This window comes from Sciurus carolinensis, chromosome 1, assembly GCF_902686445.1.
Source record: "Sciurus carolinensis chromosome 1, mSciCar1.2, whole genome shotgun sequence".
NCBI classification, from domain to species: Eukaryota; Metazoa; Chordata; class Mammalia; order Rodentia; family Sciuridae; genus Sciurus; species Sciurus carolinensis.
The window spans coordinates 122612650-122629422 of record NC_062213.1 but is presented as its reverse complement, the minus strand read 5'-3'; the positions used below and the strand labels follow the sequence as shown (position 1 = coordinate 122629422).

The 16773-nt window shown below is 42.9% G+C and overlaps 1 protein-coding gene across 1 annotated transcript in view; it reads left to right on the top strand.

Moving 5' to 3' along the window:
* The window catches only part of LOC124994793 (uncharacterized), a 59208-nt gene that overhangs the window by 25771 nt on the left and 16664 nt on the right, over positions 1-16773 (top strand). Inside the window, exons 2-7 of the mRNA XM_047567082.1 lie at positions 8838-9001; positions 9703-9909; positions 10708-10756; positions 11571-11734; positions 12447-12653; positions 13457-13505. Coding sequence (XP_047423038.1) covers positions 8838-9001; positions 9703-9909; positions 10708-10756; positions 11571-11734; positions 12447-12653; positions 13457-13505 — 840 coding nt within the window. The remainder of the gene's footprint in view (positions 1-8837; positions 9002-9702; positions 9910-10707; positions 10757-11570; positions 11735-12446; positions 12654-13456; positions 13506-16773) is intronic.

Sequence of the window (16773 nt, the reverse complement as noted above, 5' to 3'; positions counted from 1 at the left end):
GATTTGGAAAACTACCCCATTCACAATAGCCTCAAAAAATAAAATACTTGGGAATCAATCTCACAAAAGAGGGGAAAGACCTCTACAATGAGAACTAAAAAAAAGCTTTCTCCAGGAGTCTCCCTGTACTTTAAGATCAGCCCTGCAGGCAGGTCCTGTAGTTACTTGTTGGTTTCAGTCAAACGGTAGGACCAGGTCTGAAGCACAGACATCAGGTGGGTCATGCTCCTTGCACTCTTCCTGTTTCCAGCCACACCCCTCCTCCTCGGCACTCACTGGCTAATGCAGGATGTGAAGCAATGCAGGCTGGGGTGAGGAGAATAAAGGTGCACTGACGAGCACTGATGGTTCTGCCACATGCAGATGCCGTGTCTTCTGTTTAACAGACTGTTCTACAGTGGGACCGCTCCTCCATCTGTCCTGCTAAATGTCAAGTCTGAACACTTTTCCTGGGTCTTTCTGACTGTCCAAGGATAATGGTAATTTCACATGTATTTTGGGAGATGGTATCATGGTGCCTGGGTTCTGGACTCCAGTACCATCCTCTCATACCCTGTGTGTGGAATTTTCCCTGATGGGAATGCTACAGCCTCTGACCTGCAAAATCCATAAATGGTCAAGATATCTATGCCCTGGGGAGCACCCAGTATGCTTTGCGTTGATAGACTTTGTATATTCTACCTAAATGTACTGTCAGTAGGTATTCTCATCTGAACCAAAGTGTCTACTACTTTGCCCCTCCAGTAGTAACATTTCACCAGCTGCCCTGGTTTCTACATCACAGTTGAGGCTATCACAAAATGACTACTTGGAAGTATTTCAGTTTGCTTCCATTAAAATGCTAGAATCAGGTGGTAGAAATACCGGTTCATACCAGAACAGTCTGCAGAGAGGAATTTCCCTCTAGTACACTGCCAAAGTCAATCTTGAGATCCTTAAAAGTTCCCGATATGGAGTTTCAAGATGGCGGCCTAGAGGGCAGGATTCAAAAGAGGAGATAGTGAGAGACTTGGGACCAACTCAAAGCCGCCGGGTGAGTCTCTCCTGTTGGGGAGGCATCCCGGATGGGGTGGTAGCCCCGGAACGCAGGGAATTTGTGAAGTGGAGTTGCTCGGCGAGACGCCCCTCCCCCCGCTGGAGCGGTAAACACGGACAACTGGGATCATCGTAGAGGAGGCAGCTCAGCACAGCGCTTGGACTCGGAGCAACCACTGGGGCTCTGGGCGGCTGCCTGAGCAGGAGCTGCGTGGTGAGCTGTTTAGACTCAGAGTAATCGCTTCTGAACACCGGGGGGGTTGCCCGGAGGAAGAGGAGAAGCGCAGCGGGTCGCTTGGTCTAGGAGTGACTGCATCAGAGCCACAGGCGGTTGCCAGAGGAGGAGCTGCGTGGCGAGCTGTTTGAACTCGGAACGACCGCTCCTGAACACTGGGGGGGCTACCCCAAGGAGGAGGAGGAGGAGGAACAGGGCGGGTCACTTGGGCTTGGAGTGACTGCCTAGGGCTACGGGAGGTTGGCGGGAGGAAATGACGCAAAGTGAGTTGCTTGGACTCCTAGTGACTGCATCGGAAACCGGGCTGCTGTCCGGTGGAGGAGGTGTGTGGTGAGTCTCTGGGTATCGGAGCTATTGTACAGGGCTCCAGGTGGCGGCTCAGAGGGGCCGCATAGCCAGGTGATTAGGTGCAGAGTAAGGTCCCAGGAGCTAGGTGGCTTCTTGCTGGAAGAGCTGCACAGAGACACGCCTAGGGGCGGAGCGAAGTTTCCAGGACTGTGGGCAGATTATCTGGGAGAGGAAGCCTAAGGAGACTCTCCTGCGGAGGGTGAGGCTCCCAGGCCCAGGAGGTAGGTCCGGGCCACTGGGAACATTGCAGAGGAAGACAGCCCAGCCCAGGCGGTAGTTGTAGATTGAGGGGAACCTCTAGGAGGGCAACTGACCAGCGAGACGTTCCCACCGAGTGAGTCTTCCCTACCGGGAGAGGTTTTCCCACAGGGATGGTTAAACCAGAGACACAGGCACAAATAGGCCTTGCCTCAGCCCGCAGCCTAGTTCCCTGTTGGATGACCATTGGTCAACAAGTGGAGGCACCTCTGACCACTAGCAGGGAATATACGCCACCTGAGGGTCACCACCCCTAGAGAGGCAGCTTCTTCGTGGAGCTCCACATTATCAACTTCCTCCAAGACTTCAGGCTACTGAAGGATAAGAGGGGATATACTAGCAATCTTCAGGGACATTATAAGTCGATAGAGGAAATCTGCAATATCTTAATGACCCACTGATTCCTGAACAATATGAGAAAACAAGGGAAGAAAATGTCCCAAACAAATCTAGATGTTACATCAATAAAATCCAGCGACAGCATGGCAGAAGAAATGACAGAAAGGGAGTTCAGAATGTACATAATTAAAATGATCAGGGAAGCAAACAATGAGATGAAAGAGCAAATGCAGGAATTGAATGATGAGATGAAAGAGCAAATGCAGGCATTGAATGATCGCACCAATCGACAGTTAACAGAGCAAATTCAGGAAGCAAAAGATCATTTCAATAAAGAGTTAGAGATATTGAAAAAAAACCAAACAGAAATCCTTGAAATGAAGGAAACAATAAACCAAATTAAGAACTACATAGAAAGCATAACCAATAGGATAGAACAACTGGAAGACAGAACTTCAGATATTGAAGACAAAATTTTTAACCTCGAAAACAAAGTTGAACAAACAGAGAAGATGGTAAGAAATCATGAACAGAATTTGCAAGAACTATGGGATATCATGAAAAGGCCAAATTTGAGAATTATTGGGATTGAGGAAGGCTTAGAGAAACAAACCAAAGGAATGAACAATATATTTGATGAAATAATATCAGAAAATTTCCCAAATCTGAAGAATGAAATGGAAAATCAAGTCCAAGAGGCTTATAGGACTCCAAATACACAAAATTACAACAGACCCACACCAAGGCACATTATAATGAAAATACCTAACATACAAAATAAAGACAGAATTTTAAAGGCTGTGAGAGAAAAGAACCAAATTACATTCAGGGGGAAACCAATACGGATATCAGCAGATTTTTCAATCCAGACCCTAAAAGCTAGAAGTGCCTGGAACAACATTTTTCAAGCTCTGAAAGAAAATGGATGTCAACCAAGAATCTTATACCCAGCAAAGCTTACCTTCAAATTTGACGACAAAATAAAATCCTTCCATGATAAACAAAAGCTAAAAGAATTTACAAAAAGAAAGCCAGCATTACAGAACATTCTCGGCAAAATATTTCACGAGGAAGAAATAAAAAACAAAGAAGCAAATCAGCAAAGGGAGGAATTATCCTAAAGGAACTGTCAAATAAAGGAGGAACCAAGATGTGTCAAAAAATAAATAAATAAATAAATAAAATTTTAAATATGAACCAAATGACCAGGAATACAAATCATATCTCAATAATAACCCTGAATGTTAATGGCCTGAATTCATCAATTAAAAGACATAGACTGGCGGATTGGATTAAAAAGAAAGATCCAACAATATGTTGCCTGCAAGAGACTCACCTCATAGAAAGAGATACCCATAGACTAAAGGTGAAAGGATGTGGAAAAACATACCATGCACATGGACTCAGCAAAAAAGCTGGAGTATCCATCCTCATTTCAGATAATGTGAAGTTCAAGCCAATGTCAGTCAGAAGGGATAAGGAAGGACATTTCATACTGCTTAAGGGAAGCATAAATCAGCAAGATATAACAATCATAAATATCTATGCCCCAAACAGTGGCTCATCCATGTATGTGAAACAAATCCTTCTCAATTTTAGAAACCAAATAGACCATAACACAATAATACTAGGTGATTTTAACACGCCTCTCTCACCACAGGACAGATCTTCCAAACCAAAATTGAACAAAGAAACCATAGATCTCAATAACACAATCAATAATTTAGACTTAACAGACATTTATAGAATATACCATCCAACCAAGAGCGAATACACTTTCTTCTCAGCAGCACATGGATCCTTCTCTAAAATAGACCATATATTATGCCACAAAGCTAATGTCAGCAAATACAAGAAGATGGAGACACTACCTTGTATTCTATCAGATCATAATGGATTGAAGTTAGAAATAAATGAAAGAGTAAAAAACAGAAACTACTCCAACACCTGGAGATTAAACAATATGCTATTATATGATGAATGGATAACAGAAGATATTAGGAAGGAAATTAAAAAATTCTTAGAGGAAAACGAGAACAAAGAAACATCATATCAAAGTCTCTGGGACACTATGAAAGCAGTACTTAGAGTATGATTTATTTCATGGAGCGCATTTAATAAAAGAAGTAAAACTCAAAAAATAAACGACCTAACACTAGAGCTCAAAGCCCTAGAAAAAGAAGAACAGACCAATACCAAAAGTAGTAGAAGACACGAAACAGTCAAACTCAGAGCTGAAATCAACGAAATTGATACAAAAGAAACAATACAAAAAATTGACAAAATAAATAGTTGGTTCTTCGAAAAAATCAACAAAATTGATAAACCTTTAGCCACACTAACAAAGAGAAGACGAGAGAAAACCCAAATCACCAAAATTCGGAATGAACAAGGAAACATCACAACAGACACGAGTGAAATACAAAACATAATTAGAAGCTATTTTGAAAATCTATACTCCAACAAAACAGAAAACCTCGAAGACATCAACAGGTTTCTAGAGACATATGAATTGCCTAAACTGAACGAGGAGGACATACATAATTTAAATAGACCAATTTCAAGTAATGAAATAGAAGAAGTCATCAAAAGTCTACCAACAAAGAAAAGTCCAGGACCAGATGGGTTCTCAGCTGAGTTCTACAAAACCTTTAAAGAAGAGCTCATTCCAATACTCCTCAAACTATTCCATGAAATAGAAGAGGAGGGAACCCTCCCTAACTCGTTCTATGAAGCCAATATCACCCTGATACCTAAACCAGACAGAGACACATCGAGGAAAGAAAATTTCAGACCAATATCCCTAATGAACATTGACGCAAAAATTCTCAACACAATTTTAGCAAATCGCATACAAATATATATTAAAAAGATAGTGCCCCACGATCAAGTGGGTTTTATCCCAGGGATGCAAGGTTGGTTCAACATTCGGAAATCAATAAATGTCATTCACCATATCAACAGACTTAAAGTTAAGAATCACATGATTATTTCAATAGATACAGAAAAAGCATTCGATAAAATACAGCATCCCTTCATGCTCAAAACACTAGAAAAAATTGGGGTAGTGGGAACATTCCTAAACATTATAAAGGCAATGTACGCTAAGCCCATGGCTAATATCATTCTAAATGGTGAAAAACTGAAAGCGTTCCCCCTAAAAACTGGAACAAGGCAGGGATGCCCTCTTTCACCGCTTCTATTCAACATCGTCCTTGAGACTCTAGCCAGAGCAATCAGACAAACCAAAGAAATTAAAGGGATACGAATAGGAAAAGAAGAACTCAAACTATCCCTGTTCGCTGACGACATGATTATATATTTAGAGGAACCTGGAAATTCCACCAGAAAACTTTTAGAACTCATAAGTGAATTCAGTAAAGTAGCAGGTTACAAGATCAATGCTCATAAATCCAATGCATTTTTATACATAAGTGATGAATCTTCAGAAAGAGAAATTAGGAAAACTACCCCATTCACAATAGCATCGAAAAAAATAAAATACTTAGGAATCAATCTCACAAAAGAGGTGAAAGACCTCTACAATGAGAACTACAGAACACTAAAGAAAGAAATTAAAGAAAACCTTAGAAGATGGAAAGATCTCCCATGTTCCTGGATAGGCAGATTTAATATTGTCAAAATGGCTATACTACCTAAAGTGCTATACAGATTCAATGCAATTCCTATTAAAATCCCAATGATGTACCTTGCAGAAATAGAGCAAGCAATTATGAAATTCATCTGGAAGAATAAAAAACCTAGAATAGCTAAAGCAATCCTCAGTAGCAAGAGCGAAGCAGGGGGTATTGCAATACCAGATCTTCAACTCTACTACAAAGCAATAGTAACAAAAACGGCATGGTATTGGTACCAAAATAGACAGGTAGATCAATGGTACAGAATAGAGGACATGGACACAAACCCAAATAAATACAATTTTCTCATACTAGACAAAGGTTCCAAAAATATGCAATGGAGGAAAGATAGCCTCTTCAACAAATGGTGCTGGGAAAACTGGAAAACCATATGCAATAGAATGAAATTAAACCCCTATCTCTCACCCTACACAAAACTCAACTCAAAATGGATCAAGGACCTCGGAATCAGACCAGAGACCCTGCATCTTATAGAAGAAAAAGTAGGTCCAAATCTTCAACTTGTTGGCTTAGGATCAGACTTCCTTAACAGGACTCCCATAGCACAAGAAATAAAAGCAAGAATCAACAACTGGGATAGATTCAAACTAAAAAGCTTTCTCTCAGCAAAGGAAACTATCAGAAATGTGAAGAGAGAGCCTACAGAGTGGGAGAATATTTTTGCCAACCATACCTCAGATAGAGCGCTAATTTCCAGAATCTATAAAGAACTCAAAAAACTCTACACCAAGAATACAAATAATCCAATCAACAAATGGGCTAAGGAAATGAACAGACACTTCACAGAAGAAGATGTACAAGTAATCAACAGATATATGAAAAAATGTTCAACATCCCTAGTAATAAGGGAAATGCAAATCAAAACCACCCTAAGATTCCATCTCACCCCAATTAGAATGGCGATTATCAAGAATACAAGCAACAATAGGTGTTGGCGAGGATGTGGGGAGAAAGGTACACTCATACATTGCTGATGGGGCTGCAAATTAGTGCAACCACTCTGGAAAGCAGTATGGAGACTCCTTAGAAAACTTGGAATGGAACCACCATTTGACCCAGCTATCCCACTCCTTGGCCTATACCCAAAGGACTTAAAATCAGCATATTACAGAGATACAGCCACATCAATGTTCATAGCTGCTCAGTTCACAATAGCCAGATTGTGGAACCAACCTAGATGTCCTTCAATTGATGAATGGATAAAGAAAATGTGGTATATATATATACAATGGAATATTACTCTGCCATAAAGAAGGATAAAATTATGGCATTTGCAGGCAAATGGATGAAACTGGAGAATATCATGCTAAGTGAGATAAGCCAATCTCAAAAAACCAAAGGAAGAATGATATCGCTAATAAGTGGATGAGGACACATAATGTGGGGTGGGAAGAGTTAGTGTTAGGGTTAGGGTTAGGTTTAGGGAGGGGGGCAAGAATGGAGGAAGGAAGGACTGTATAGAGGGAAAAGAGGGGTGGGAGGGGTGGGGGGAAGGGAAAAAATAACAGAATGAATCAAACATTACCCTATGTAAATTTATGATTACACAAATGGTATGCCTTTACCCCATGTACAGACAGAGAAACAACATGTATCCCATTTGTGTACAATAATAAAAAAAAATAAATAAATAATTAAAAAAAAAAAAAAGTTCCCGATACTGAGGGAAATGAGGCTCGGGTATTTTAATCCTCTCCTTAGTGAATGGAACTCGTTCTATTTGAGAATTGTGAGGGAGCACAGAGCCACAAACTTGTGAATGACCTTTGTGGAAGAAAGAAAAGTACAGCTAGTGAAATCCATAAGAAGCTGAACACGTATGCAGGGATTAGGAGACCAAAATGCATTTTGACTTTAGCCAATTAAATGAAAAGCAGGCCATAAAAATGATTCACCCAGTCAGAGACATCGTGCATAATGGGTCAGCATATCATCCCAGACCATTTCTTTAAACTCAACATATGAGTTCTTTCAATAGAATTCCCTTAAGTGCTCCTTGGATCTTGCATACATAAATTATGTCTTCTTCTGAAGTAGGCCTCTGTATTGAAGAGAGTGACATGGAATTATTTAATGATGCCTTCATTTCTGAATATTTTTACAGAATCCCATGACAATGGGGATGATAATGAAGAGGAGTCACTGGATTCGAAGTAACAATGAATGATCAGGGGTTAGAAAGCATGGGTAAAATAAAGGGGTTCAGGATTCTAGAAGTAGAGAGGATGAGGACAAAATGTAGTAACAGGTTTCTTAACCAAAGGTGCAGTAGGACTCCTGAGTGCAGTGAAGTTGTTGACTCAACCAAAGATGATGGAACCCGTTTGCAAGGCTCTCTGTTTTCTTTATGGTAATGTACGGTTGAGTCTGATCAAGGGGAACTGAGCAGCATTGGGCACTTCTTGCTATTAAAGAAATGTGGTGTTCTCTTGGTAAGGGCTAACATCAGGGTGAGACCCAAAAATGATTTCTGTAGTGTTGGCCTGAGATCACAGGGAGGTGAGCCATAAGAAGAAAAGTAGACAGAATAAATAGTATATTGTGTCATAATATTGACATTAAAAGAAGGCGGAATGTATCCGGGACTCGTCCATTCAGGACACTATTGATACCAGACAGCAGTATCTAAAATTCACCATCACTTGCGTAGAGGGTGACCTTGCTATGTTTCTCATTGTGTCCTCCTTGGTGACTGTACCTTATAAGGTGTAGCTGAGACTTCTTCCCCATCAGTTTGTTTTTCTGGCCAATACACAGGGCACTGGTGACTCTCCCTCTCTGTCTCATCCCTTGGCACCTGAACTATGTCCATCAGATGAGAATGGTTTCCTCAGTCATTTTTGAAGGGAGAGACCTGTTTGGGGACTTCCCCCTTTCAGCTTTGAATCAGGATCAGCTTTGAATCAGGAGGCTGTTGCTTCCAAACCACCTCAAATCCATCTTTTTATTCTTCCCTAACTCAGCAGTCTCCCCCGTGAACTGGAGGAGGAGAAAGAGAAGGACCTGCTGCCAGATGAAAAGTATTTTTTATCCTGTGATCATCCTGATTCATCTGAATCAACAGAACCTCTTACAACCTCTCTTCCATCAGATGAGACCAAAGTCAGCTCTGCTCTGGATAGAGCCAGTGAGTACTCCTATCATATTGCAGACGAATCCAACTCATCTCCCCAGTAAAGTGATCGCCTCCTGGTGTCCAACAGGGCATTTGCTTTTCAAACATCTCTCTCTCTCTCTCCTCTTTTCTAAACTATTTCTAATTTCTCCTGCCAGAATACATCAATTGAAGTATTATACAATCCCTCACATAAACATTCATAATTTTGTGTCCAACAGATGTATCCATTATGTGTTGGGCATACCCAGGAGTTATTTAGTAATAATGCACATATGTTAAATAAGTCGAGGTGTATGTAAGATTTAAAATTTTGCAGCAGCAATTCTTCCCTACTTCTTCTCTTTCCTCTACTTTTCCTTCTATTTTGGTTTTGCTTGACTTTTATACTCTCTTCCCTACTAAAGGCACTGCCTATATCCCTAGTGGCATTATTGCCTTACATAACTAGGAGCTATATGTCGACTATTTCCATTTCTCATGAATGTTTTCAAAAATTGGAAGCGTGCTTGCCTCCTCTCACGTGTATCGGTATTGGATATGTCATAGGCTTTTCAAAATGAAAATATCAGTCTCTATACCCTGGAAATGAATCAAGGACTTGGCTGTGCAAGGCTGCGTTCATATTTTGGTGTCCCTCCTGGGTGAATAGGTGTATCACAGAAGGGTCATAGAAAGTAATAGTTCTTCCTGATTGTGGTTTTTATTTTCAGAGCCATGTCCGGATGCTCGCCTTGAAGTGAAGAACCCTCCCAAGCTCGAGGGTGGTGAGCTCGAAGGCTCAGCTGTTCAAAAGCCTGGGTGTGAGGTGCCTGTCCCCATGGATGCCACCAGCGTCCTGACTGAGAAGATTATCAAGATACAGCGACTCTTGAGCAAACAGAGAATGGCATGCAGAGTCCCTGGCCTTCAAGCTTCGGGTAGAGTGGCAGTCACTACTGTGGCTCTGGGAAGCACTTACCCATTAAAACTCTCTAGCTCTAAGTATGTAGCTCTTTCTACTGTGATTTCTCTTCGCCATTGGTGGTTTCCCACAGCAGCTGGAGACTGTCTGGTCCTACCTCTGTTTTTCATTGTCTTCCACCCTGATGGGCCCTTCCATCTCCATCTCCTGTTTGCGCTCTGAACTCTGCTCTGTTCCCACATCTGCTGTCCTGAAATTCCCTGTACAGACCACGGGAAAGTCAAGCCCGATTGGGGAGCATCCTTTGAGGAGCATCTCTCAGACACATGCTGTCTTCCCTGGAATGACACGCCGTCCAGGCTGTTTGGCCTTCTCTTGCCAGCTTCCTTGCCTCCACTGCCTCTTTCTTCTGGAAACATGGCTTTGCTGAGTCACGGGCGTGTGGCTTCTTCTGGGACCCACCTTGGGAAACAGAACTGAGTCAACCCTGGCTTCTCATCTTGGACTTAGAAAGGCATAGTATGAAAACTGACGAGAAAGAGCCCTGATCACAACACTCAACCTCATTTGGGCTACAGGTGGCTGTTCTCAACTGGTCAGGAGTCATCTTGTCTTCACTCTCTGGCTCACTCCATTTTCAATGACTCCCTTTTTCTACTCACTTCTGATCTATATGGGGAAAATATCCAAGATTCCCTGCAGGTTCTTATTCCTGTCTAGCCCATGTGACCAGAGAACCCCCATGGGCTCTTGTGTTGAAATGGGTGAAACGGCACTCTTTAATGACTCCTGGATGTTTTTTAATTGTTTGCAGAAAACCATGAAAATAAAGATGACAAAGGTCAGGATTCACTGACTTCCAGGTAACAACAAATAGTCTGGGGATAGTCAGAAAGGGTAAGATAAGGGTTTGAGGACGTTCTGAAAGCACAGACCTTGAGGTCAAAATATGTCACACGTGTTTCATGAGCAAGGATAAAGAAAGACTGCTGTTTGCAGTGATGATGTTGACTCAGCCCACGTGATGGAGCCCTTTTTCAAGGTTACTTTTTCTCTTTGTGTTACTGATAGAGGGAGTCTAACTAAGGGGTCCTGCACAGTCAGTGTTGGGTACTTCTTCCCCTTAGAGCATTCAGTTGTTATCTTTGTGAGTTCTGGAATCAGGATTAGAGGCACACCGTCTTTCTACCCTCATGGCCTGAGATCCTGGACGGGTATGCCTTAGCAAGATAAGTAGAAAGATGAGGAGGAAATGGGATTATATCAAAAAATGGATAGAAACAGTTCCAGAAGGCACAAGTTCTCTGGCACTCTGCAATACAGCAGTGTGTATTCACTGGCCAGCTACGTGTTGGTGTCAACATGAGTCACGCACAACGTTGACCCACTGTTATGTTTCTTATTTTGTGCCCCCTCTGTGACTGTGCCAAATAGGTGGAGTGGAGCCTCCTTGGCATCAGCTCGTTATCTGGCCGGTGTAGTGAGCACTGGTGTCTTTCCCTTTCTCTATTACCATGTCACCTGAAGTCAGTCCATCAGTTGAGAATGGTTTCTTGATCAGTTTTGAAGGCAGGGCCCTTGTCGTGGGACTGTGCTCTTCAGCTTTGAATCAGGTGCAGGGCGAGGCCCTGACTTCTACACCATCTCGGTTTCACCTGTTGTTCTTTCCTTTCTCAGCATTCTCAACAGGGAACTGCTGGAGGAGAAGGAGAATGACCTGCCAGATGAAAAGTATTTTTCATCCTGTGGTCATCCTGATTCATCTGAATCAACAGTACCTCTTGGAACCTCTCTTCTCACATTGGATGAGACTAAAGTCATCTCGGCTCTGGATGCAGCCAGTGAGTACTCCTATCATATTGCAGATGAATTCAACTATCTCCCCAGTAATTTGATTAGCTCCTGGTGTCTTAACAGGGCATCTGCTTTTCAAACATCTCTCTCTCTCTCTCTCTCTCTCTCCTCCTTTGTAAAATATTTCTAATTTCTTCTGCCAGAATATGTCAATTAAAGTGTCATACACTCCGTCTCATAAACATTCATAATTTTATGTCCATCAGACGTATCCATTAAATGTTTGGCGGCACACCCAGGAGTTATTTAGTAATAATACACATATGTAAAATAAATTGAGGTGTATTAAGATTTAAAATTTTGCAGCACTGATTCTCCCCTAGTTCTTTTCTTTCCTCTACTTTTCCTTCTGTTTTGGTTTTGCTTGACTTTCATAGTCTATTCCCTACTAAAAGCACTGCCTATATCCCTCGAGGTATTATTGCCTTACATAAATAGGAGCTATATGTCAACTTATTTCCATTTAACATGAATGTTTTAAAAAATTGGAAGTATGCTTGCTTCCTCTCAAGTGTATCAGTATTGGATATGTCAGAGGCATTTAAAAAATGAAAATATCAGTCTCTATGCCATGCATATGAATCTAGGACTTGGTTGTGCAAGGCTGCTTTCTTGATTTGATGTCCCTCTTGGGTGAATAGGTGTGTCACAGAAGGGTCATAGAAACTAATAGTTCCTGCTTGTGGTTTTTATTTTCAGAGCCACGTCTGGATGCTTGCCTTGAAGTGAAGAACCCTCCCAAGTGTGAGAGTGGTGAGCTTGAAGGCTCAGTTGTGAAAACACCTGGGTTTCTGGTGCCTGTACTTATCGATGCCACCAGTGACCTGACTGAGAAGATTATCAGGAGAAAGCAACTCTTGAGCAAGTGGAGAATAGCATGCAGATTTTCTGGTCTTCATGCTTCGGGTAGAATGGTGATCACTTCTGTGGCTCTGGGAAGCACTTACCCATTTTAGCTCTCTAGCTCTAAGTATGTAGCTCTTTCTACTGTGATTTCTCTTCGCCATTGGTGGTTTCCCACAGCAGCTGGAGACTGTCTGGTCCTACCTCTGTTTTTCATGGTCTTCCACCCTGATGGGCCCTTCCATCTCCATCTCCTGTTTGTGCTCTGAACTCTGCTCTGTTCCCACATCTGCTGTCTCGATATTCTCTGTAGCGACCACAGGAAAGTCCAGCCTGATTGGGGTCCTAATCCTTTGAGGAGCATCTCTCAGACACATGCTGTCTTCCCTGGAATGACACACCGTCTAGGCTGTTTGGCCTTCTCTTGCCAGCTTCCTTGCCTCCACCGCCTCTTTCTTCTGGAAACAAGGCTTTGCCGAGTCCCGGGCATGTGGCTCCTTCTGGGACCCTCCTTGGGAAGGAGACTGAGTCAACCCTGGCTTATCCTCTTGGACATACAGAGAATAGCGTGAACACTGAGGAGGAAGAGCCCTGGTTACAACCACTGAACTTCATTTGGGCTATAGGTGGCAGGCAGTCCCCAGCTGGCCTGGGGTCGTTTTGTCTTGCCTCCTTGGCTCTCTCCATTTTCAACGAGTCTCATTTTGTACTCATTCCTGACCTCCATGGGAATAACTTCCAGGATGCCCTGCAGGTTCTGATTCCTGTCTAACCAGGGTGACCGAGGAACCCTCGCGGGCTCTTGTGTTGAAATGGGTGAAATGGCACTGTTCACTGACTTCTGGATGTTTTTGAACTGTTTGCAGGGAGCCATGAAAAGAAAGACGATAAAGAGCAAGATTCACTGAATTCCCGGTAATGACAAATAGTCTGGGGAGAGCAAGAGAGGGTCACATAAGGGCTCGGGGATGATCTGAAAGTATAGATCATGAGGTCGAAAGTAGCCATGTGTTTCATGATCGAATGCAAAGAAAGACTTCTGTTTGCAGCGATTCAGTTGACTCAGCCCACTGTGATGGAGCCCCGTAGCAAGGTCATCTTTTCTCTCTGTGTTACAGAGAGAGGGAGTCTAACTAAGGGGTACTGCACAGTCAGCGTTGGGCACTCCTATCGCGCTCCCTCTGGCCGCAGAGAGAGACACGACAAACGTCTGAAGCTTTGGAAGTTTATTATGCACAATCCCTCTCCTACACTTCTCTTACTCCCAGCTTCCGCGCACTCCCAGCTTCTCTTCTCTCAGCTTTTTCTCTCAGCTTTTTCTCTCAGCTTCTTCTCTCAGCTTCTTCCATCCTCAGCTTCAGCTTCTGTCCTCAGCTTCTTCCGCCCCCAGCTTCTTCCGCCCCCAGCTTCTTCCGCCCCCAGCTTCTTCCTCCGCTCCAGCTTCAGCTTCTGCTTTCCTTACTCTCCCACCCACCAGGCTTATATACACTTCAACCAATCAGGGGAGAGCACACGAGGTAAACCGCGGACAGCTGCAAGCATAGAATAGGTACACGAGGGGGGCATGCTCTAATCACATCGTTAACTAGCCAATCATTGGAATTCGCTGGTTGTTTACTGTATAGCTGGCCACTTTTGGTTCAGCGTCAGGCGCCATCTTGACCGTGCCCAAGGCTGGGGGTCCTGGAAACCCCGACAGATCCCCCTTCTTTATTATTAAACTAAGGCTCGGGACCGTGTCTGTCTTAGGTTGAGTGGTCAGCATATGTCCTTACCCGTCATCAGAGCCTGCAGAGCATGCTGCAGCTCCTGTCTTAGGTTGGTACACAGCCACCTCCTTCATTACCCGTCTTTGACTACCGGTCCAGCATCAAGAGCCATACTAATGGGGGGCTGTCGGCCTTTAGGGCGGTCATGGCCTGATGAAAGATAATTTGATCTCTCTATTGGCTAGCTTGTAGATGCATGCCAAAACGAATGAAGAGAAGGAGGCCAAGGCAGAGGAGTACCACCATAGCTCCTAAGCCTGCCCACTCTTTGACAAATCTATAAACAGAAGAAAAACCATATAGCCATATTAAATACAGAAACAATATACATCCCAGTAGTGTTACAATACAGGCAACACAAAACAGCTCTCAGGGAATAAACGCATCCCAGTCCCAAAAGTTCTTGAAAGGTATCCACTTGTTCTTATAATGAGTCCACTCTCTGATAGAGTCTCTATGGTCTGCAAAGCTGCAGCTGCATTTTCGGCCAAATGATCGTTGTTATGGTTGTGTCAATGCTGCTACTGCAAGGACTGTGATGACAATGATCACGGCTGTTGCAATGTCAAAGCCTCTTCTGTTTCTTGATAATAGCACTGGCAATTCTATATCTGCAACAGAAACTAGGACTGGTAGGAAGGTAGAAATGTGCATCAAATTGCACGGGTGGCAAAAGAACCATTCCAGCATTGTGAGAGATAGCACACGGTTAGTGAACAGTTAAGAGGTGTTATTAGAAATGTTAGTTGGTAGAAACATAAAAGGGAGGAAATACACAAGCTGACGTGGGAGGAAAAGCAATATTACAGCTAGGGTCAGCAGAACGAGTTGCTCTACTCTGGGTCTGATTTGTAGTATGATTCCAACGGCAGAGTGCAGAAATTCCTCCTGTTAAAGCAAAGAAAGACTAGAGATATCCTTGTCACCAAAAACAGCACGACCTGAAAAATCATCAGTAGAATTGACAGGCTTGTAGAGGAATTGGTGAAAAATAAGAAAAGGAAGGATAAAAAATGTGTTAGTTAGAAATAAAAAATATGGCCAGGCTAACAATGGCCCATAGGTTCCGGGTTTGCCTTTCCGTCTGAGTTTTTGTTATTGGAGGAAGGCTCAGACTCGCCATTGCGAGGAGGAGCAGCATCACTTGCATGCTGCTTTCCCTCAACAGTAACCAATTTGCACTCGTTAGCCCAACGTGTTTCCCTTTTGCGCCTTGGGCAAAGTCCTGGAGCATAGGGTGTAACAGATTTTACTATAGTTATCTCTTATCTTTTGTTAGGGCATTATCTCCTTGCTGCTGATTTTGTGCATCTATTGAAACGTATTGGCCTTCTCATCTCAACATTTCTATCGGGAAACCTTGCCACTATGTTTCTGCAAGCAGTTTCAACAGCTATTTCTTGCCACTGAGCTCTCCAATTAGACATTGTCCTCCAGATAACACTGCTCTGCATACCTGTTTCCAAATAGTCTTAACTGCCTCTTTAAAGTTTTTTCAATGGTTGATGGTATCTCCATTTGCTCCTCAAATAAGGGCAGGTTCTACAAATTTTGAAGCTCTTTTTATTAGGCTTAGGTTTCTCCTACCTTTTTCCCTTGTTCTTAAGTTTTCACTACCACTTGGTTATTCCTTTTGGGGGTTCTTTGTGTTAGACTTAGTTCCTTTTTTCCCTTGTTCTTAAATTTTTTGAGCAATTATTTTCTAGGTCACCACCACTCAATTTTTCCTCACTTTATTCTCTTTAAGCGTTCTTTTCTGTTACTATTAAATCCTGTTCATGAAGATCCCCCTTGTGGCACACTGAGCAGCTTTTCTTACTTTAGCTGTTTTTTCCCTCAATGGCGTCCCATGGTTTTTTAATAGCTCCCTGAGGGGTTGCTGCATTCAGACCCCATTGTTACTAATTTGAATAGCTTTAGTTATGGCAGTTACAATAACAAACAGTGGCCTAGCTGCCAGGAGCAAAGAGATTACTGAAAGGAAAACTATCAAGTGTGCATTAGAATTTTTATAGCGGCTTTTCACGTACTACCTACACCCTAATTGGACCGCTTCAAACGTGTTTCTACTTTCACTTTAATTGGACTGCGTTCCACGCGTCAGGACCGCTGATGGCGTATCCCGATACCCTTTAACCCCCGTTCCACGCGTCAGGACCGCTGATGGCGTATCCCGATACCCTTTAACCCGCGTTCCACGCGTCAGGACCGCTGATGGCGTATCCCGATACCTTTAACCCGCGTTCCACGCGTCAGGACCGCTGATGGCGTATCCCGATACCTTTTAACCCGCGTTCCACGCGTCAGGACCGCTGATGGCGTATCCCGATACCTTTCAACTATTTTATAACTGGTTTAACTTATATAAAATAAAAAAAAAATTTTTTTTTTAGATATCTTACCTTGTTTTCTTT